The sequence below is a fragment of the Tachysurus vachellii genome, chromosome 5 (genome assembly GCF_030014155.1).
Source record: "Tachysurus vachellii isolate PV-2020 chromosome 5, HZAU_Pvac_v1, whole genome shotgun sequence".
NCBI lineage: Eukaryota > Metazoa > Chordata > Actinopteri > Siluriformes > Bagridae > Tachysurus > Tachysurus vachellii.
The window spans coordinates 21,751,207-21,773,052 of record NC_083464.1 but is presented as its reverse complement, the minus strand read 5'-3'; the positions used below and the strand labels follow the sequence as shown (position 1 = coordinate 21,773,052).

The window sequence follows — 21,846 nt, the reverse complement described above, 5'->3', positions numbered from 1 at the left end:
TGTGGGGATTTGTACAGTGGGCAGGGATCTTATTTTCATTCTCCAGACAGAAATTCCAGTGTTGTGTGTTGACCTTGAAGCGTTCTTTGCCTCCATCAGGTTTTTATTTCGCCTCTGTCCATGGCTGTCAAACGGAAGCAGTGTGTTTTAGAGGCTCCCTCCTGTGCTCCCTAAGTTCTTGTTATGACCCACTTTATGTGTCCTGTTACAAATGGCAGTCACATTTTACGCCCCAGTGCTCTGGCCTGCTCAAATATTTTTCCGCCTGTCCGGCTCAGGCCTAAGGAGCAGGGTTTGGTCCAAGTTCTCTGAAGACGTGTATAAATGTGCGTAGGTTGTAGCATTGCAGACTGCTTCATGAGCCTGAGCAGAGCTTTGGTTCGTGTGTGTGTGTGTGTGTGTGTGTGTGTGTACTGTGTAGGGGCATGCAGCAGCTGGCTCTAATTCTTATGCCATTCTTTGATCTTATTGTAACAAAAATGTATGCACATTCTCTAGTTTCCTTCTGTGTGTTGTGAATATGGGCTGAGGATTCGTTCTATATTTTACACACATGCAGTCTTAGTCATTTAATGCTTGAGTCTTAACTCTTTCTCTCTCTCTCTCTCTCTCTCTCTCTCTCTCTCTCTCTCTCTCTCTCTCTCTCTCTCTCTCCTTTAGCTCTTGGGCAGATCATGCTCTATGTGGATGGGATGAATGGCCTGATTGGACATAATGAAACAGTTCAGTGGCTCTACACATTGATTGGATCAAAGGTAAATAGATCACCTTTTTCTTGGAATGTGTTTAAATCCTTTATATCTGTTACACTGGACACTGTGTGTGGAATTGTACAGTTCTTATTTACATTAATTGCCTTTTGCAAACGCTCTTTTCCAGAGCAACATAAATTTGAATCTCATTTTATACAATTGATGGTTAAGGGCCTTGCTCAAAGGGCCCAGAAGTGGGAGCTTGGTGTACCTGGGTTTCAAACTCACAGCTTCTTCATTAGTCCAACACCTTAATCACTAAGCTACCACATCCACTCATCTACTTACGTTACTACTTTTACTTTTGTCCAGCTATATAGTGGTTAAATTCTCTTTTGAATATCTTTATTATATGGCCTAAAGTATGAAGACACCTGACCATCACAGCCATTTTGGTTCTTTTTAAAACTGTTATCATAAAGTTGGAAACACACAATTGTAAAAGATGTCTGAGGACTAACTTGTTTCAGCATGACAATGCCCCCGTGCACAAAGTGAGTTTGGAGTGGAACAAGGTGAGTGACCTGTACAGAGCCCTGATCTTAACCTCACTGAACCTCTTTGGGATGGGCTGGAAAACCGACAGTACCTCCTCACCCAACACCTCACTATTGCTTTATTTCTCTAAATCCCCACAGCCATGCTTCATCATGTAGTCTAAAACCGATGATGCTTCATCATGTAGTCTAAAACCGATGATGCTTCATCATGTAGTCTAAAACCGATGATGCTTCATCATGTAGTCTAAAACCGATGATGCTTCATCATGTAGTCTAAAACCTTCCCAATAGACTGGAGGTTATTAACAGCCAAAGACTGAATCTGGAACAGGATGGTTAAGGAGTGATTAGTGTGATTGATCAGGTGTCCACAAACTTTTGGCCATCCATTGTATCTAGATGACTTTTTACATCTGTTTTTTATACTAATTTGAATGAGATTTTAAGAGAATCTGAATGGAAACAGCAGAAATTCTACTACAGTTCTATGCTATACTGTGTTTTTTTTGTTGTTTTTTTTGTTTGTTTTTTAATATAACAAATGATGATTCAGCAAGAAAATGTTTCCTGGAACAGTTTGCATTTGCATTCAGCTCCTGCTCTTTTGCTTCGATCTTTATGTCATGTTATTTCTTTTACAGTCTTACAGATTATCTTAACATTTGCCAATGGGAGAAAACTAGTTGTAGACTGGGATACAAAATAAGTCTAGGCTGTGTGTGTTACTATTAAGTGACTAATCATGAGTAACAGTTCATCAGCCAGAGATGTTTATCCATAATGAGGATATGACACGGACATGTGGACGAATACATATTTGTGTGTGTGTGTGTGTGTGTGTGTGTGTGCGCGTGTGTATGTGAGAGAGAGACTCTTTGTTAGCTTGCACATTTCTGCTGAAAAATCCAACTTGCTCAGAGAAGCTATAAGCTGTTACAACATTAAGCAGAATGAAATAAATAGAACTATTACATAGAAATGCAATTTCTTCGAACTTTGAAAAGGTATCCCAGGGTTTGGAATGAAGCTTGTTAAATACAGCAGCAAGGAACAGACTACGAGTGCTGTCTTCTGTAATAGCGAGTAAAACAGTCACTGTGTGTTAATGAGTAATGTTTTAACCAAGTGTCTGGGTCTCAAAGAAAGCAAGTTTATATCAATATGTAACTGTTTAAACTCCAGAATACTGCATTAATGTTGTTTCAACGCTGAAGCTTTGGGTGTCTCAACTATGTACAGATATTAACTCTAAACCAGGTTATAAATGAAGTACAATTAACATTTTTTTCTTGTGTATGATGAATGAGTTCATGTCGCAGTGAACATAGACTTTTGGACCTTCAGCATACTTCCACCTCTAACTGCTATCTTTTTTTCATGAGAAGGGCAAAATATGCAGCATGGTTCTAATCAAGACGGAACTGAATTCATATTATTAAACACAGACCCATCTCTCTCTCTCTCTCTCTCTCTCTCTCTCTGTCTCTCTCTCTAACATATACATGCATAAGCCTTTTCTTGCATCTCATCTATCTTTCTCACTTTGCTCTTTTTTCTTTGATAGCTTGCTCTTTTCCTCTAGAGAATGCTTGTATATTGTTGTTGGACAGTAGCTTCCCAGTGCATTTTTTTAATACAGGGGCTCCGAAGCTGACAGCTTTATAAATTATCCCACTGCTCTTTCTTCTGGCTTTCCCATCATCTCACTGACAGTGCTGTTCCTGCACCACTCATGAAAAAAACAGCACGAAAGTCTCTGGAACAGCAATCACAAAGAGTCTGTCGTGGGCATTGAAACAGGAGGCACTCATCTGTTACTCATGTAGCAGTTCAGTTATCAGGGCCTTCCATGGCAGCTGGGGCAGGAAAGGAATTTTTTAGTTCATCAGGCCTTTGGGCTTTCAAACTCAAATAAATAAGAAATGATGAAAGATTGGACACTGTGCCACTCTTCTGCATCAGCATACAACAGAACTTGTGTGTGAATGAGATTACAGTAAGAATATTTCCTGTGTGTGTGTGTGTGTGTAGTTCCGTCTAGTGGTTAAGACTGCTCTGAAGCTCCTGCTAGTGTTTGTGGAATACACAGAAGCTAATGCTGCACTACTCATCCAAGCTGTCAACGCAGTGGACAGTAAACGAGGTAACACACACACAAACATACACACATGTCTGAAACACTAAATAATAACTAAAATAAAATAAATGTTTTTGTAAAAGGAAAGGTAAGCAGTTTTGTTAGTGCAAAATGTGAATTGTGTGTATTATTAATATTATACAGTCATTTCTGCCAATAATTGTAGGGCTGAATGGTTTTAACACATGCAATCATCACTGTGTACTTGGCCTTGCTGTGTTTGATGTAAATCTGTCTGCAGGTTGTAAGCCGTGGTCCAACGCCATGGAAATCTTGGACGAGAAGGATGGTGTGGACACTGAGTTGCTGGTCTATGTTATGACCCTCATTAATAAGGTAGGCACATGAGTTCTGACTGCTCTGAATGAGCCGTGCATAAGACTTACTGTGGAAAACTGAGTTCTTTTATTTATCTTTACAGACACTTGCAGGCCTTGCAGACCAGGACTCGTTCTATGACGTGGTGGACTTTCTGGAGGAGCAGGGCATTGAAGCCATCTCCCAGAGGCACCTCAGCAGAAAGGGCACAGACCTGGACCTGCTGGAACAATTCAACATATATGAGGTTAGAGGTTAATTCAACATTTCTGAATTATTTATCGTCCCTGAAATAAGTGACTCCTTAGTCCAGGTTTATGAGCTTGCAATCACATGATTGTGTGAAAGAGCATGTGGATTCATCATTCATTCATTTGAAATCGAAGGATTTATTAGGCTCTTTTTATCATTTAGATGACTCTTCGTCATGAGGATGGTGATGATGAGTCGTCGCCGCCACCTGTGGGCCGCAAGGACCGACGTCGCGCAAGCTTAGGAGGCACGCTTGAAAGACGGGGCCTCGAACGCAGACGCAGCCGAAGACATTCTCTGCAGAACGGCAAAGGCCATGCGTCTGCACCCGCCTCCCCTTGTCATAGCCATAACCCCAACTTCCTACCTTTTAACGGTCAACGGATTGAGGATGTCACTGAGAGGTGAGGGAACCTTGTATGCATCTACTGACTGGCAGGTTTCATCTCTTCAATATTTATTCCATGTTATATTCCTACAACTCACTCTCACTTGTGGCATAGGAATAGGAAATGAGAATTATTGTAAAACACACACATATGGCTCAGGAAGAATCGCTGTAACTAAAGTGGTAAAGATTTCATTACTAAATTCACCTGTGTGGAACGTCTCTCACGGCTTCTTTCACTGTCTTCTGAGGCCCTTTACAGGGAGACTTTAGGAAAGCACAGAAAAGGCTTCGGCATGTGTTGACTTTATGGAAAGGAAGCACATTTATATTGGGTGTTCATCACGTTAGCTTTGACAAGAGAGTTAGCAAAATCCGGCTAGAAACAGAGAATTTAATAAGACTCCAAGGAAAAGACAAAGTGCTTTTGCTACTGCAGAGTGACGTTTCAATTAATCAAACACGCATTAAGGAACTGGTAGGAAACGTGACAAAAAGCAAGCAGGAAGTCTGAAATATGAAGATATGTGCCATGTGTATTTTTAGCCCTGTGTCTAACTATCAGCTAGGTTTAGTGCCATAGCTCACTTTTATGGCATTTTTATCATTGTTGTTGTTTTTTTTTATCCTCCATTGATATTGCTAATATCCACTGTGCATTTTAACCCTTGTATGTTGTTCTGTGGGACCCGTATTCATAAACATCAATAGTTTTGTTGTAAATTTATTGATTTTTTTCCCACTCATAACTTGATTAAATTTGATTTTCTTTTTTTTTTTATTACATTATATTAAAAATCAACAAAAAACGAGTAGCACTTTAATTAAAAAATGTGATGTAATAAAGGTAAAGGGCAAATATTAACCATATATGCTGTTTATATTGCTTGTAATTGGAATGAAGTAAACATCTGTAGAGTATTTTAACATAAAATTTTTGATTGTGTTGAATTAAAAACCCAAAAATGCAGCGGGTCCAGCAGACCCACGAACACTGGCTGAGTAACAAAAATACGAACAACATACAAGGGTTAAAGTGCGATGGCAGGCTGAAAATCCAGAATAATCTCCAATACCAGGTATGATGGTGCAATATCAGATTGTAAGAGTAATACGAAGCTCTCAGTGAGTCACAAAGGAGCCACTTTCTCTCCAGAGTATTATCATGTAAGGCAGTTGTGGATTTTGGGTCTGGAGTATGTGGAAGAGTGTGTCCCAATGGTCGAAAAGTACCAGCTGTTAATATAATAACTTGTGATGAACGTTGTTCTCCTGACAATGATCTCCAGATCTCCACAGCCTCTTGAGAGAGCAAAACTGGAGTCTGCACACCAGTCATTTTTATTTTCTATTTTTATTTGTTTTTAATATTCCCATCTCTTCATCCAATTCTCTTGTTTCTCCGTCATCTCCTTATTCCCGCCTTAACTTCTGTCAAACAGCCTACACCAATTCATAACTGATCATCGATGGCAGGCTCCATTGTGAAGAATCATCTTAGTTATACATCCGATCCTGAGGTCTGTTACTTGGCCAACCACAGGAAATTGGACGGACCTTTGAAGTGTTATGTTTTTCATATTAGTAATAAATAGCAGCCCACTGAGAAAGAAAGCGAACTTTACCGCAGTGCGCTCCAGGACTCTTTCCTGTGTAGCACTCCACTCTGTCAGTGCCTCTGTATTGAGGGTAAAGTAACAGTAGGTGAGTTATGGAGGTTTTGAATTTTATCTGTACTTGATTGAGTCTCTTTCAATCAAGTTCAGCTGCTTAATGAGAAAGTATGAAGAGAAATGAATGAAGTATGAAGAGAAAGAGAAATCTTAGCACCATTGTAAAATCGCAACTCATTTGGGAAAATCTTTCCACAGGCCATTGAGTTTGCAAAACCTGCAAAGTCAGTTGAATATTACCTAATGCTGTTAGCTTGGCGGCGTCACGTGTGCTGAAGCGGCTGCAAGCAATGTGGACGATGTCAACAAGTTTTGCAGCAGTCTCTGAGTAGATAGGACTCTGCACCCAAATTTTAGTCCTGCATGCAAACTTCTATCCAGTATTCTTCCTTTTAAAGTCTTGTTTTTGTCTATCTATCTACCTAACCCTGATTCTCTCTTGCCTCTTCAGTGCTTAAAAGACATATTGATGTTCACTTGTCACCCCCCTCCCTTGTTTCATCCAAATTCTCGAATGCCCCTTTTCCACCAGAAAGAACCGGATGCTGGTTCAGAGCTAGTGCTGGTGCTGGTTCAAAGTTGGTTCCACTGGCGATCCTTCTAAGAACCGGTTTGCCTTTCCATAGGCTAGAGAGCCATCACAGTGACAAGTCTTACGTCACTGTATGCAACGTTATACAGCAACGCTAGCGCAGCAGCGGCAAACACAAACACAACATCAACAATGGCAGCTTTACTGTTAATGCTCATGGCTTTGCGGACCTACATTGGCATCCAAACGCGGCGAATCCAACGTGTACGTGCAGCTCCGTGTAATCTGTACAAACAGAGGTTGCACTCGAGAAAGTACATAACATTATTTTATCATTAACACAGAAAAAAAGTCAGCCTTGGCATGTAGCTTCCTACTATCATGTGTGCTGATAATTGAGCATATTGCGGTAAAGTAAATATGTATTAAACATTAGTATACTTAAGGTACATTATCAAAGGCGCTAACAGTAACCCCGCCCCCAGTCCCGACCCCAGCCCCTGACGCAAGCAGTTCTTAAGTCTAGACCAGCTACGTTTTGGTGCTACATAAGAACCACTTTTCCTGGTTCAGAGCTTTGGGTGTCAAAAAAGAAAGAACTGGTTTTAAATTAGGCTCTGGCTCTGAACCAGCACTCAAACTTCCTCGGTGGAAAACGGGCATAAGCCATTAGCGGTGATGTGAGAACCAAAACCCAAATTTCAACTTCATATTTATAACTCCACTGTAGCCCTATGCATATGCTACATTATCCTGCCAGATCTTTACTTCCTGTTGTGCATTTGTGTGCTGCCAGTGCATGAGCAAGCTGATTGAAAACCAATGAGGTCTACCTCCTTACACAGAAGGTTTCTGATTGCTTACCCGAGCCCTGTATTGTCGGTTGTGGATTAGTGTCTTTTTTTTTTTTGTTTTTTCAGAGAATCTATATTAGTGAAAGCACAGTTTAATGGATGTCATATCGGCACCTCTAAGTGTAACTGTGAATATGTGAAAGCAACTACTCGTGTTTTAACATGTTTGCATACTTCCAAACTAACCAAATCTTGTGTCTCTCTTGTTTGTGCCACTGTTTCTTTTGTTTTGTCTGCCGTCAGTGCATTTTGTAGTGTCTGCTGTCATGTTATCTATGTGCAACATTTCTTCTTCTCCTCCCCCTGCCCTCTCTTCTGTTTTCACTTCTATCATCCATCCCTCAATTCCTCCTTTTCACCACAGAGAGGAGGAGGAAGAGGAAGTTGAGGAACCGCAGAAAGCAGAACTCTCTGTTCAGGGATCTGCCAGGTACTCAGGAATAGGTTCTCAGAATTGAATGCACTAGAAATGGCAGCTAGAATGTAGAATTGTGCTGTTAGGCTCACTAACATCCGGTGATTGCCCTAACACATTTTATCATGGTGCCACATCCTTTTGCCCAACCCTCTGCTGAGCTGTTCTGTCATCTTATAGCTGGATGGCGCCAACTATAGCGAAAGAGGAGGCTTCTAGCTTGTGTTTGCCCTTTAAATGCATGGTCAACCTCATCCCCAGCACTGCTGATTCAGAGGCACAGGAGAGCACCAGGGGCTGTTCTGGCACCAAGGTCATCCGCAGAGCGCCAGTGTCCTCAGCTCCTGTATCTCCAGATTCTGGCCCCTGTTGTCTGTCTTCATGGGCCTCCGTCAGATCTTTGGGAGCTGTCCCCTCCCAGGGTTCATCCGTCACCTCCTCTGCCTCTACATCCCCCAGTGAGGAACATCAAATGCCCCTTCCTCTCCCATCCTCCCCCCTTCTCTCGTCTTGCCCATCAGACTCGGACAAGGTGCATTTTGGGACCCCACACGTCCAGAGGGGCCGAGACTCCAGGTAGTGCGGAAACATGTACCAAACCCTCACCGCTCACAGTGTAAACCCCCTTAGAGTCTGGCAGATATGATAGACCTGCATGTTCGGACCAGACAGCACTATGTTCATTCAATGTAAACAATTAGTCATTTGTAGTCATGGATCAAGTAACAAGTGCACAAATGATCAATTTGTAGCATTACCTTATATAGACTAGTGCCAAAAAATTGTAATTCTTGCCTACAGGTATCCATCAGAGCAGAATGTCACAGAATTTGTGGCTGTCTTGTGAAAGGCGAGGGTTTTTCTTCCGTGAGCGCATCATCATCTGTTTCAGTTTCTGCTTTAAGATGCCATTGCCAAACTTCTTTTGGTCTTCCTTGCCTGTGTAAAATGTATATTTATTTTATTGTTGTAATTCAAAATGAGGTCTTATCACCCATCCAACACTTATTGGGTATCACACAAGCAAACACAAAGTCTGTATTTATTCTAGTACAAAAACACAAAAACCCCAAAATTGTACTGCAAATATCACTTTTTTTTGTGATACAAAACAGGGTGCTCTCAGATGGATACTAACTTTTACTGACATTTACAACTCATCTGCCCTTTATTGTTGTATTGTACAACTCTCAAGCTGGGACAAGGCTATAAATGAAACCAAATCCAAAAGGAAATGAGCTTGATGGTGTCTACAAGACCTACACGCATCTGACAATGAGAATGCTTTGTGGGATGGCTTCAGCATGTTTTCCCCATTATGACCACGAATAGACTGCCAAACAAAGTGAATCAAGGTTACAGAAGCTCTTGCATGCTGGAAACCTTTATAAAATGCTTAATTAAGATGTTTTAATGCCAATGTGCATATCTAATCTACTCCTTAAAGGTCAATGATTACATTTTAACATTGTAGCATACACATATTTGCTAATGTTAGGTGAATTAGACCACCGTTTTTACTAACATTCACAGTTTAATTGTTCAAAATCTGTCTTGCTTTGATTCACTTTACAGACACTCACCTTCCTCTTGCTTCCGTGCTCCTTTCCCTCCCGTCATGCCCCATATAAAAGCCTGAGATTCTTCTCCCCCATTTTATACACCAGTAAACCTTTGACTAATGCATCTTTATTGCATGTAATTTAACCTGACCTTTTCTTCTCGTGTTCTGTTCTCTGCATAGTCTTTCAGATATTAGATACTTACACACACCCTGTTCAACATTCTCTTCCAGAGTCCTTCCTAGTGTTGGCAGGTAAGAGCTCCCACAGGGGTTGAACTACAAGATGGATTGGGTTATGTATAGAACGTATACACTTAAAAAAAAAAAGAAAGAAAAAAAAAAGTCTAGCTCTCTCTGGGGGAAGCCGACTAAGTAAAAACTCTATAACAAACGGGTTCCCTTTTACAAAGCTAGAACAATGAACCATCCAAATGAGAAAAACAACAAAAGGTCCAGTAGCACTAAACTCATTTTGTGCTTTAAAGATATTATTAAAGACTTTTTCCAGGTACAAAACACTTCTTTCACTGTAGTAGTGTTCCAGTAGTTGTTTTTCATCAGCCTGGTGTTCCCCAGCTTGTTTTTATCCTTTCTGGGGTTCTGTATTGAGCAATTGTTGTGTAGTAAACGTTCAAACGGGTATGAACTGAGCAACTAAATTCCTATCTGAGAAAGAGATTTACGTCCGATAAGCAGGACCTGTGTGTGCTTTGGGATGTGAGACGTGACAAGTTTTTGTTGGAACTTGAAGTTATAGGAATGGTTTTAGCGCATCGACAAACTAAAGGCAAATACTGGAATTTCATTTAAAGTGCTATTTTATTATCGTTTTGCCACATGTTTTGTTTATGTTGTTGAATATCAGCCACTCTAAACATGGGAAAAAAAGTAAGTCAGCTACTTAATCTTCATTCTCCAGACAAAATGGCTATGCTGGCACATATCCTGGTAGATCATCAAGTGCATCCAGTGCCCCTTCTACCTCCTTCAACCGCTTCATCTCTACAGGAGGGTCACCTACAGACAGCAAACCTGACAGGTAACCTGCTCTCTCTTTGATTTTAACATATATATTTTAGACTTTTAACCAGTACACTGGAGTTCCTTTCTGCCGGCGGGATGAAAATTCAGACATTTCGATCGGTATAAACGGGTGACTAATATTAAATTAGTCAGGACACTGTTGGCTTTCACTGTCCGGATAATCTTATAGCGAATCTTACTGGTTGATTATGCCTTCAAGCATTGATTTTTTATTTTTATTTTTTTTTTAACTTTTCTAAGAAAATATTGACCTCATTAAGCTAGGTACGATGGAAGTACTTATGAAAAACTAAGACTTAAAGCTCTGAGTTTCTACTTTCATATGAGCTACTAACCTCTACTATAGAGTGTGACTTGCCAAAGAAATTCAATGCTGAATATGAAAAACATGCAGAAAACATACACAAATTTCATGACTCTGATAAAAAATTAATTAATATATATATATATATATATATATATATATATATATATATATATATAAATATATATTAATTAATAATTAATTGCATGAAATATAAAAAAATTTTCAATGCACAATCGAAACAATTGAAACAAAACTGTCACATGTCATGTTTCGGGGTGAATCTGTTGTCTCCGTCATGCTGCAGGCCGGCTCTGGGAGGTTTACTGGCCTCATCATACAGGCAGCACCAGGAGTCTCTAGCTGCAGAGCGGGAGCGGAGGCGTCTGGAGAGAGAAGAGAGGCTGCACCGCATCGAACGGGAGGAAAGAACTCGTTTTAGGTTCGCGACCTTTACTAATTTGTTTGCAGGATGTCTAGAAAGGGGTTCCAGTGACTTAAATTTAGCTCCTTAACAAGCTCATTCTGCTTGACTCCTACACAGGGCACTTACTCTGAGAAATATCCTTCCTGTGTCTCATCTCCTTCAGTCAGACAGTGTTTTATACAAATCCTGATCAGAAACATCTATATGATTTATAGCAAGCCAGAAACCAAAAACAAAATCACCTGTTTATCAGATCTGTAATTAAAATAAGATTTCATCTCAAATTATATAATTGCTATGTTTTGTTGTTTACACTGCGCTAATTCCACCAAGGCGATTAACCATTAGCTAACCAGCAGGTCACATTATATTTTTGTATGTATAAATGAGTATGTTTACATGGACCTAGATTTTTTTTTTTAATTGAGTATGATTTGGACACAGCACTAATACAAGCCTTAACCTTTTTTTCACCACTGGTGCTTTTAAAAGCTTTTACAAAATGTGTATGTTCTTGGAACGCTGTGCAAATGTTTTCTCATGATGGTTTTCTTTGTTTCAGTCGTGACTATGTGCAGAGGAGAGAGGAGGCCATACATGCTCGTGAAGAGAGGTACAAAACGTCCTCTGAACCGTCCTTGTCACTTTTTGCTTGCTTTCTCTTTATTACCACTGACTGGAAAAATCATTGTAGTCCAAATCTATTACGTTACAAAGTCTTGAGTCGTGTCTAATATCATTTAGTCAAAGATCAGTAGTAAGACACTGTGGATACAGGCACAGCAAAAATGAGCAGATGGCAAATTAATCTGTATAAGCTACAGCTAAAACACGAGGCCCTGCTAAAGAAAAGAAAAAAAGAAAAACCTCCACAGAAAGCAGGGCATGATGTATAACTGCCTATTGATTAGGGTCGATTTTACAAATATTTTTTACAAACAAGACACTGGTTTATTTGATCATATCTGTTTTGCTTGTTCAGCATGTTATTCCTGCAGGTTTTTTAAACCCATAAACTGTACTAAAGTGCTGAAGCTAAACCAGACAGGAAGGAAAAATAGAGTCACTGAGCAGCTTATTAGAAAAACCTGTAAACCTGCTCATTCATGCAATTATCCAATCAGCTAATGGTGTATCAGTAGTGCAGTGCATGAAATCATGCAGAAATGAGCCAGTAACTTCATGATCATGTCCACATCCACCGTTAGACTGGGGAACAAATGTGATCTGAGTGATTGAGGTGGATGAGCTACAACCGCAGAAGATCAGACAAGACTTCCGTCAGACAAGATGAGAAAGCTGCGGCTACAGTGAACACAGACTCAACACAAACTGACAGTTGAAGGCTGGTCTGAAAAAATCTTCATTTCTTCTTGCAAGAGCCAGAATTTGGCACCGTGGGTCCAACATTTTTTTTTGGATCCAGGCAGGTGGGGGTGGTGTAATGGTGTTGGGAATTTATTTCTTTGCACAATTTGGGCTGTTAATTCCAGTCAATTATGACTTGAATGCCACGGACTATTTAGGTGTTGTGACTGGTTATATGCATCACTTCACAAAGCTACAATTTACCATCTTCTAACGGCTATTTCCAGCATGATAATGGACCATGTCACAAAGCAAAAGTCTCAATCTGCATTCATGAACATGACAACGAGTTCAGTGATCTTCAGTCACCTTCCCAGTCACCAGATCGGAATCCAGTAGGTCACATTCGGGATCTGGCAGAACTAGAGATGTAGTCATGTCAACATGGAGCATGTCAAGACCTGAGGATGTTTTGAGGTCAAAAGGAAGCTCTGTTCTGTATTAGTAAAGTGTTCCTAATAAACAGCTAAGAGTGTGTATATATATGTATATACATATTACTGATCGTAAAGTTATCATGGGTTCTGAATCTTTATAAAGCACGATTTCATAACCAGTTAAAGTCTAAGTGATGGAGCTGTTTGATTAACCTCCACTCTTCTTTCTGATTTTAGGTATAAACAAGTGGAACGTCTGGCAGCGGAGGAGTATGAGAGGGAGCATGTGGCATCAACACCAAGAGGAAGAACAGAAATCACACTCAATCTGAGTTCACGAACCTCCTGCAGCTCACACTGTCCAATCCCGTCCTCCACTGAGTGTCAGGAGAATAAACTTCCTCAAACCCACGCTGCACAAGGTGAGACATTTGTGTATTCTTGTACGTGGTTTTCTAATCCCAACTATAGCACAGTCCAAGAGACCAGAACTGTGTAAAATAGTATGAGGCTCTCTCCTGTCTTTCCTGTTTGTATGAGCAGTGGTTAAAAATGATGTCAAAAGAAAGAGGGTGCAAACTTGCGGTGACTAAATTTGCAGAAAATTTAAATCCGGATCTATTCACAAAAGGTTGCGATTTAAAGTATATATATAGTGCTGTTTCTTAACTTGTTTGTTAACTTGTTAACTTGTTTGTTATAAATTGTACAAAGAATGAATGTAAAAGACGTTCTAATGGATGAGACAAGATTTTCCCTGAAATTCCATAGAACAAGTTTAAATCTTTTACGTACCATTGCATCTGTTCTCGGGATGATCAGAGGATTGTGCCAAAATCTGGCCTCTATCAACCATCTTAACTGGATCTGTTTCAATGTCTGAGTCACACCGTGTGTGAAGTTAGCACTCGGCTTGTATTTCACACATTTTTGATAAGAATCAGTTGGGTTACTCCTGGTGAGTCTCCATTGCCTTTAGCCTACATCAGCTGCCAGACTGGATGACAGAGCAGTCTATAATAATACAAGTTGTATTTCGTTCTTGTTATAGAGCAATGAAAGACAGAATCAAGGACGTGTAGGTTTGGAATTAGTGTAAGACGAAGGTCTATGCTTTTAAAGTCATGTAGAACAGAGCTTCTGGTCAGAAAGGGTTATGAGTGTGTAAGGGGATAGTGATGCATTCCAGCCAAGAATCCGTTCATCCTGAACCCAATACTTCGTCCTTAACTTTCCACATTCAGGTGATTATAAGGCTCTTTAGTAGCATAACAAAAGAAAATGTTATTATTTCAAGTGCAGACATGCAGTACCCTGAATATCCCGTACAGCTCACATGCCAGTCTCATTCGTTTTTAGAATTGACTCGCGTTTTTTCACCACACCTTCAAACTGAGAGGACAAGAAATTGGCTCTGACAGCACATGTACCAATATGGTTTGTCTTAACTATGACTAATGCTGCATGGTTATTTTGCCCAGACGCATACGGCCTGAAGTTTGTGAGGCGTTCAATCGTCAGCCCTGTTTTGTCATCCCCTATGCTTCTGCAGGATTGTTTTTCATTTATTTATTTTTCCAAATAAAGATCTGGAAATGTAGTGAGGGTGTGAGGCTTACGGTAAGAGAGGACGGAGGAATGAGTTGTGGAGATATAAAAGGCATGCTGGGTACAAGGATACGATGAGGAACACATGCAGAGCAACCATGCGGCAAAAACCCACCATGACCCAAGCACCTTGCAGGTGTAACAACAATAAAGGCCTGTCTTGATCATCCTGGCAACTGAAAAACAAACACAGCCTCAAATCTTTTTGCTGTACAAAAGCGGGATGAGATTCTTAGAAATTGCAGAACTTCAAAGTTTTGATATTTATTTGAGATGTCAGGATAAATCAAAATATGGTTCTTTTTGAAAGCATTATGTGTGTTTGTCTGTTTATTTGTTTTTCCCTGTTCAGAAGCTGAGCCAGAACCAAGATGTAGGGAATCTGGCCTACAGTGGTCCTCAGAGACAGAGGAAGAGCACAAGCCTGTGGAGGAGACGGATATAACGGTGTCTGTGCTGCATGCAGAGCCGGACAAAACAGAGGCATGGACATTAAGAAAAGATGAACATGAAAAAGAAGCACAGGAGGTCAAGAAAAGCGAAATTACGAAAGTGAAGGATGAAGAAAGGGAAAAGGTGTGCACGGAGGATGTGACGGAGGACGTGGCGGAGAATGAGACCGAATTAGAGGCGGAAGAAGAGTGTGAGAAAGAGCAGATGGTGGAAAGAGACACAGAGGACAGCACGGCCCTCAGCGAGAAAGAAAGGCAGAACGAGGAACTTAATGAGAAGGACAACTGCTCGGCTTCCAGCATCTCCTCAGCAAGCAGCACTCTGGAGAGGGAAGAGCGAGAGGAGAAGCTCATGTGTGATAATGACGCAGGTAAGAAAAAAGACACGGACAATCACAAGTGCATCTGTCATGTTTAAATTAATGGACAATTTTTAAACCACTGCTGCATCAATGTTGGAACACAGTGGACCAATGTTTTTCCTGTCTTTTCCCATCAGGCCAGTGGGCAGAATGCATTAAGGCAACAGACATCAACGAACAGTGTGACAAAGTCCTCAATAACAAGCGCTTTATGCTGGACATGCTCTATGCACAAAATACAAAGCCTGTCGAAGACGAGGAGAAGGAGAGCGGGCAAGAGAGAGAAGGCCCAGGAGGCCAGGAGTCGTCAGTAAACCGCCTCGCCACTCGCATCTCAACTCTGGAGGCTCGACAGCAGGCAGGTGAGGACAATGTGAAGAAAATGGAAGTGCAGCATCTGGACAACCACGGCAACGTGCGGATCGTGGCCGAGAAATTCGGTGACTTGGTGAAGGGGCTGGTCTCTCCTCACGAAGCTGAGCTTGAAGGGAAAGAGAAAGCACCTTCACCCGCGCCACCTAAAAAAGAGTCAGATCACATCTGGGACCAGCTGATGGCCACACCTCGAGAACTTCGCATCAAAGAGATGGACTTTACTGACCTTTTCGAGGAAGATGATATAGACATTTTGGATGTTGGAAACATGATCAAGTCAGGTGACCACATGACACCCCCTCCCCCGCCCCCTTGTATACCAAACCTCCCACCCCCTCCTCCACTTTTCGGTTGTCCTCCCCCTCCCCCTGTACCAGGAGGAATGTTACCTCCTCCACCACCTTCTATGGTCCCAGTGTCTTCCTCGCATATCGGTTCTCCTCATCATAGTCGAGGAGAGCCACCGCTCTTTCAGAAGAAGAAGAAGACTATCAGACTCTTCTGGAACGAGGTGAGACCCACAGACTGGCAATACAGTAGTGACAAGCGCTGCAAGGAGTCACTGTGGTCCAAACTGGAACCAGTAAAGTTGGACACAGCCAAGTTGGAGCTCCTCTTTGAAACCAAGTCCAAAGAACTTCCTGTTACAAAGGTAAACACGATGGTATTCCTTGAGATGGTAACATATCGTTTCCTGCTGTCAGTCATGTAGTATTTTTAGTCTGGGGCAACAGAAATGTGTAGCTATAGATCAACTCTTAATCCTTTTGCACAAAATAGAAAGAGAATTCTGTCATTCTTTAGCAAAGACATTCTGCCAGAAGCATTTCAGGTCTTCTCAGGCAAACATGTGGTGCGGATTACGGCACGTCTCGTTTGCCTCGGTGTCACCACAGTCCGTTCACTGTCAGACGAGCACATGAGATTGGAAGCAGACCGGGGAAATCTCAGTCTGTCTGGTGCAACACTGGCTCGATTGGCTCTGATGGATGTTGTGTATTATTTTAAGGCTCCATCAGATCTGCCAATGTTTTAACATTTTCCTGTAATCTGTACAAGCCTTTGAGATGGTACCGGTGTTGTACTGGAAACCGTAAACTTCCTGAGATTACATGTCTGTGTGTTCAGCATCAATCCATAATACAATGAAAGACTGATATCAGGAAGTGCTGCACAGATTATTCACAGGTTATTCGCTTATGATGTTTTTCTGACTGTGTCTTTGCCGGTCAGGGCTTCTCCCCTCACCTAGGAGCTGCTCCTAACTCCGTCTTTCCCTCTCTGTTCCTTCTCTCCTTCTCTTTCCTCCCTGTGTTTTCCATTGAAAGCAAAATGTCTTGCCTCTCACATGTGCAGAAATATTCTCCATCAAAGTCCAAAAATAGCCCTCAGGTGCCTGCGTGTTTTCTAAGCCAGTTGCACTTAGCATAGATCCCACTGGCATTCATATCTTGGAAAGCTTTGTTTTTCTTAATCACCCACATTAAAGAAATTCCGTTCCAATTCATTTTAAGGTAGTCTTCAGAAAGCGTTTTATTTTTTTTTTCCTTTCTTTTTTTGCCTTTCTTTCTTTCTTTTTTTTCAAATCATGCGTTAGGGACGGTAGATGGATATCTCAACAGTTAGCCGACAAGCGAGGGAGCGAGCGAGCAGTCCGTGCAAAGTCATAATGAGAACCAAGTGATGTTTTAGACCAGATGGGTGACTGTTGCCCTGACATATGTTTTTGATGGTGACATTTTCACTCGGTTATGGTCCAAAATAGAATACGATTTACCATAATAGCAACCGAAGCTGGGCAGCAACATCACAAACTCTCAACATAAGTTCTCACCACACAATACAGGGCACAAAAAAAAAACAAGGTGGAAAATGAAAATAAAGCAGCTAACGCAAACCTGAATGTAAGAGTTTTTATGCTGAATATTTTGCTAATTTAGAAAACAGCAGCCGATGGGAAACGGCAGGAGATCATTGTTCTCGACTCCAAAAGAAGCAACGCCATCAACATCGGCCTCACTGTTCTTCCACCACCACGCACCATCAAAACAGCCATCCTCAACTTTGACGAGTATGCTCTGAACAAAGAGGGTATAGAGGTAACACACCCCAGTTCACTTTAATATCGGTTTTACGTACGGAAATAAAAAACTGTGATAACACCATAGCAAACCTGAACATGTGCCTCACACTTCATATAAGATTTTAAACACTTACAAATGTGTTTCTCATTCAAATGCTCTCACTTAAATGCTCTCTCTCTCTCTCTCTCCCTCTCTCTCTCTCTCTCTCTCTCTCTCTCTCCCTCTCTCTCTCTCTCTCTCTTTCTCTCTCTCTCCCACTCTCTCTCTCTCTCTCTCTCTCTCTCTCTCTCTCTCTCTCTCTCTCTCTCTCTCTCTCTCTCTCTCTCTCTCTCTCCCTCTCTCTCTCTCTCTCTCTCTCTCTCTCTCTCTCTCTCTCTCTCTTTCTCTCTCTCTCTCTCTCTCTCTCTCTCTCTCTCTCTCTCTCTCTCTCTCTCTCTCTCTCGCTCTCTCGCTCTCATTCAGTCGTAAAAGCCTGCCACATAAAAGCATATTTGAAAAAGCAAAATCGAGCGATTGATGGCTCAATAGAACTTTATTCGCAATATTAACTTTTGCTGAGTTGGCACACAAAAGGCATTAACTCAGAAAATGCTGTTTAATATAATCTGATCCTATCGGTTTAAAAACATGCAAGTTTATTTTTTTTTTCTGGTTGCTGATTAATTTTAGAATGATTTAAAAATGAAGAATTGAAGAACGAATCAATGAGATGAATAAATGCTCAAATGACACCACAATATAAAACAAGATTCTAACATGTGCTAACGGACATCATGGGATCTGCTGTTTTTCTCACACAGACACTCTGCTAACTTTTCTTGTGCGGACGCAATTACGTAAAAGATGAAAACTACCAGAGAGTCGTAGCACAGATGACATCATTCTATACATCGAAACGACGAGTGTTATTTATGTGTTAATGATTTTCTCCAGATGTTGTTATTTATCAGTCTGTTAGGGGTACATTAGGGGAATTATGAACTAGTTCAGTACCTGAATAAATTCATAGCATGACACAATACAGTGATTCACACACTTCCCTCAGGTCCAGTCTCTCTTACTGACTTGCTCTCATTTGTGCGTCTGACCTGTTCATTTCAGATTTAAGCCACCTTTAGTAATGTAGTCCCAGATTAAGCAATATATTCTGTCTGGTCATTCAAGCATAATGCAATCATTCAGTCACTCAGTTTCACTCAGTAGTCAATGACGGGACAATATAACAGTTTCGCTCCGTTAATGACGGGACAATATTTGGGAATTTGAGTCAATCCGGGCACCTTAATGGCGTTCGAATTAAATAGGGGATATAATGATAGTTCTGCAGTGTGTAATATGTTTGTTTGACATACAGCTTTAGTATTAATGCACATTACATAATTCATAATCGTCTTATGTAGATCTGGTGGCTATCCTAAGAACACAGGGTGTGAGGCAGGAATACACTCTTCCTGGGACTGTAGTCCATTGCAAGACATTCAGACACACACACACACACACACACATTTACACCTTGTAAATTTTGCATGGTCAATTTACCTTTTAGAGTTTTGAGGAAAATGAAGAACCTGGAGGAAACGTGACTGACATAATGATTCTTTTTCACACTAATAACTAATAATGACTAATGCATGTTATTCACAAAGAGAAATGTAAATCCTTAAGAAATGTTCTGCGAAACAAAGCTTCAAATTTCAACATGGCTGTCTTTCTTCTGTCTAGAAAATCCTGACGATGATCCCCACAGAAGAGGAGAAGCAGAAGATACAGGAAGCACAGCTGGCGAACCCAGACATTCCTCTGGGCAGCGCTGAACAGTTCCTCCTCACGCTCTCCTCCATCAGTGAGCTGTCTGCTCGCCTGCACCTCTGGGCTTTCAAGATGGACTATGATGTATTGGAGAAGGTCAGGAGACTGCACAAGATTCACAGGCTTTACTGTCTACATGTACACAGCTGTTGTTAGATCATGCAGCACACATCGATTGGGTAAATTAGTCTCTGTCTTTTTCTCTTTTAGGAAGTGGCAGAGCCCTTACAGGACCTGAAGGAGGGCATGAGTCAGCTGGAGAAGAACAAGACACTGTGCTTTATTCTGTCCACACTACTCGCTATCGGCAATTTCCTCAATGGTTCAAATGTGAGTTATAGCCGTGCTCGCGGCCTTTACCCCTCCTCCTCCTCCCTTTTCTTTTCTCTTTGAAGGAATGGGGAGAACAAAAAAGGAAAGAGGTAATAAAGGATTGAAAGCACATTTACAGTAAACCATTGAGTATGGGCAAGAGAACAAAGCAAGACAAATTCGTGTCATGTCATTTGGGAGATTTCCCGTTTTTACTTCGGCTGGGTCTTCAGCACTACAAGGCTGACCCGAGTGCAGGCCAGTGAGTTCCTGTACTTTACCACATTTGATTCATATTCAACTATTTCCAAGCCAACGAAGCGTTCATGTGAGCATGCATACGAGCAGACTACTGACCCGCCTTGCTTTTCAAAGCATTCTGTATTATTGCTTAATGGAACTGATGGTAATCTACTCAGCTGTAGCAGAAAAATGTCTGTAAATTGTGGAAATGGCCTATGATTAGAAACCCTTTTTATAGAAATTATTTACTGGATGAGATCCAGAGTGACCCATTTGGTCAATGTGGATGTATTTATAACGCCAATTTACTTTGTTACAGGAAAGTTCCTCTGATATTGTCCATTTTAATGTGTGTGTGTGTGTGTGTGTGTGTGTGTGTGTGTTCAGGCTAAGGGCTTTGAGCTGAGTTACCTGGAGAAAGTCCCAGAAGTAAAAGACACTGTGCATAAACAGTCTCTGCTTCACCACGTCTGCTCCATCGTCGTGGACAAATTTCCGGAAAGTTCCGACCTGTACTCTGAGATTGGCGCAATCACCCGCTCTGCTAAGGTAATGCACCCAATCTGATTTATGAAGCTTTTAGTGCACTTCAGACAGGACATGTTAAGGACATATCGAAGGAGATACAGTTTAAATAATAAAGTTTGAATAATTATTTAATCTGTTCGAACTTTCCTTCTAGTCATACACCTGGAAGTGAAAAAGCATGTCATTTGTATAGGTTACAGCTTCATCTTACATCCGAAGGTCCAGAGTATCTTTTTATTGGGACACAAATTTTTGACTCAATCAGCTTTACACCTCTGGATCCTGAAAAACATTTTTTGAACATTTCTGAAGCTCCATAGTGATTACAAATTATAGAATTATAGAGCATACAAAATTTGTTTTTTTTAAATGAGAAAAAAAAAGATCGGTACGCATCGGTATGTTTTATATATACACGCCATCTTGTCAGCTTGGTTTGGTCTGATGAACTTCCTGTTTGTATTTTGCCACACATTTATCTTATTTTCTGCTCCTAACACACTGAGTAATCAGCTGATGAACTGACTTGATGGTAAACGATGTCTAAACTCTGTAGTGCTGTGGCCTGTGACGTGTGGAGCTTTATACACCTGGATTAGCGTTTGTGTTAACAACACAGCGGAGCGATCATTCAGGAGGACGTAAAGAAGACACTAAGACCGAGCATAATAAAAATCAAAAATTTTTGTCTGCAGAAATGCTACTTTTTTATACTCCTGTATATTCTGTAACCTATTCTGTATTCGTATCGCATACAGCAGCTAACATTCTTTCAAATGTTTGTTAGAACACAGAAAATCTGAAAAAAATCAAAACAATCTAGAAGAAAGGTCTTGAGATTCAGCTCAGTATAAAACAAAAAGCAAGATTTTTTTTTCAAATAAGAAATTATTTACACACATTAACAAATGCATTATCCACATTTTTCTGATTTTCAGTGACTGCGTGTCCTTTATCACCTGAGCTTACTTTAATAACTGTGACGATGTCTGTGATGTTATTCGCGACAGCATAACACAACTTCAAAAGTTTACACAGCTACTAACGCCTGCGTGTGTGTATTAGTGAACAGCAGAGAGTTGGCGATGACACGTAGGAAGGCATGTGCATGACAATGTGTATGTAAGGACACTGGATTACAAATGGATTTATAAGAGCCCTTCTGTCC

At 40.9% G+C, this 21,846-nt stretch overlaps 1 protein-coding gene and 1 long non-coding RNA gene across 6 annotated transcripts in view; one reads left to right on the top strand and one right to left on the bottom strand.

Annotated features, from left to right (window-relative positions):
* Nucleotides 1-21,846, top strand: part of fhod3b (formin homology 2 domain containing 3b) — a 119,298-nt gene that overhangs the window by 90,773 nt on the left and 6,679 nt on the right. For 2 of the 5 annotated variants that reach the window (XM_060870459.1, XM_060870458.1), the window contains exons 6-20: nt 661-755; nt 3,284-3,395; nt 3,631-3,725; nt 3,811-3,954; nt 4,122-4,363; nt 10,305-10,424; nt 11,041-11,175; nt 11,723-11,773; nt 13,143-13,327; nt 14,866-15,336; nt 15,465-16,354; nt 17,643-17,801; nt 19,509-19,691; nt 19,806-19,925; nt 20,538-20,699. In XM_060870459.1, the coding sequence (XP_060726442.1) occupies nt 661-755; nt 3,284-3,395; nt 3,631-3,725; nt 3,811-3,954; nt 4,122-4,363; nt 10,305-10,424; nt 11,041-11,175; nt 11,723-11,773; nt 13,143-13,327; nt 14,866-15,336; nt 15,465-16,354; nt 17,643-17,801; nt 19,509-19,691; nt 19,806-19,925; nt 20,538-20,699 (3,164 nt within the window). Of the gene's footprint in view, nt 1-660; nt 756-3,283; nt 3,396-3,630; nt 3,726-3,810; nt 3,955-4,121; nt 4,364-7,770; nt 7,851-8,005; nt 8,398-9,565; nt 9,638-10,304; nt 10,425-11,040; nt 11,176-11,722; nt 11,774-13,142; nt 13,328-14,865; nt 15,337-15,464; nt 16,355-17,642; nt 17,802-19,508; nt 19,692-19,805; nt 19,926-20,537; nt 20,700-21,846 lie in introns of those variants that run through there. The other 3 variants (XM_060870462.1, XM_060870461.1, XM_060870460.1) reach the window with 3 other exon arrangements.
* Nucleotides 3,518-9,504, bottom strand: LOC132845991 (uncharacterized). Its single transcript, XR_009648455.1, has 3 exons — nt 9,405-9,504; nt 7,593-8,760; nt 3,518-3,927 (listed from the first exon to the last, which is right to left on the bottom strand). It is a non-coding gene; the product is annotated as an uncharacterized LOC132845991 (long non-coding RNA).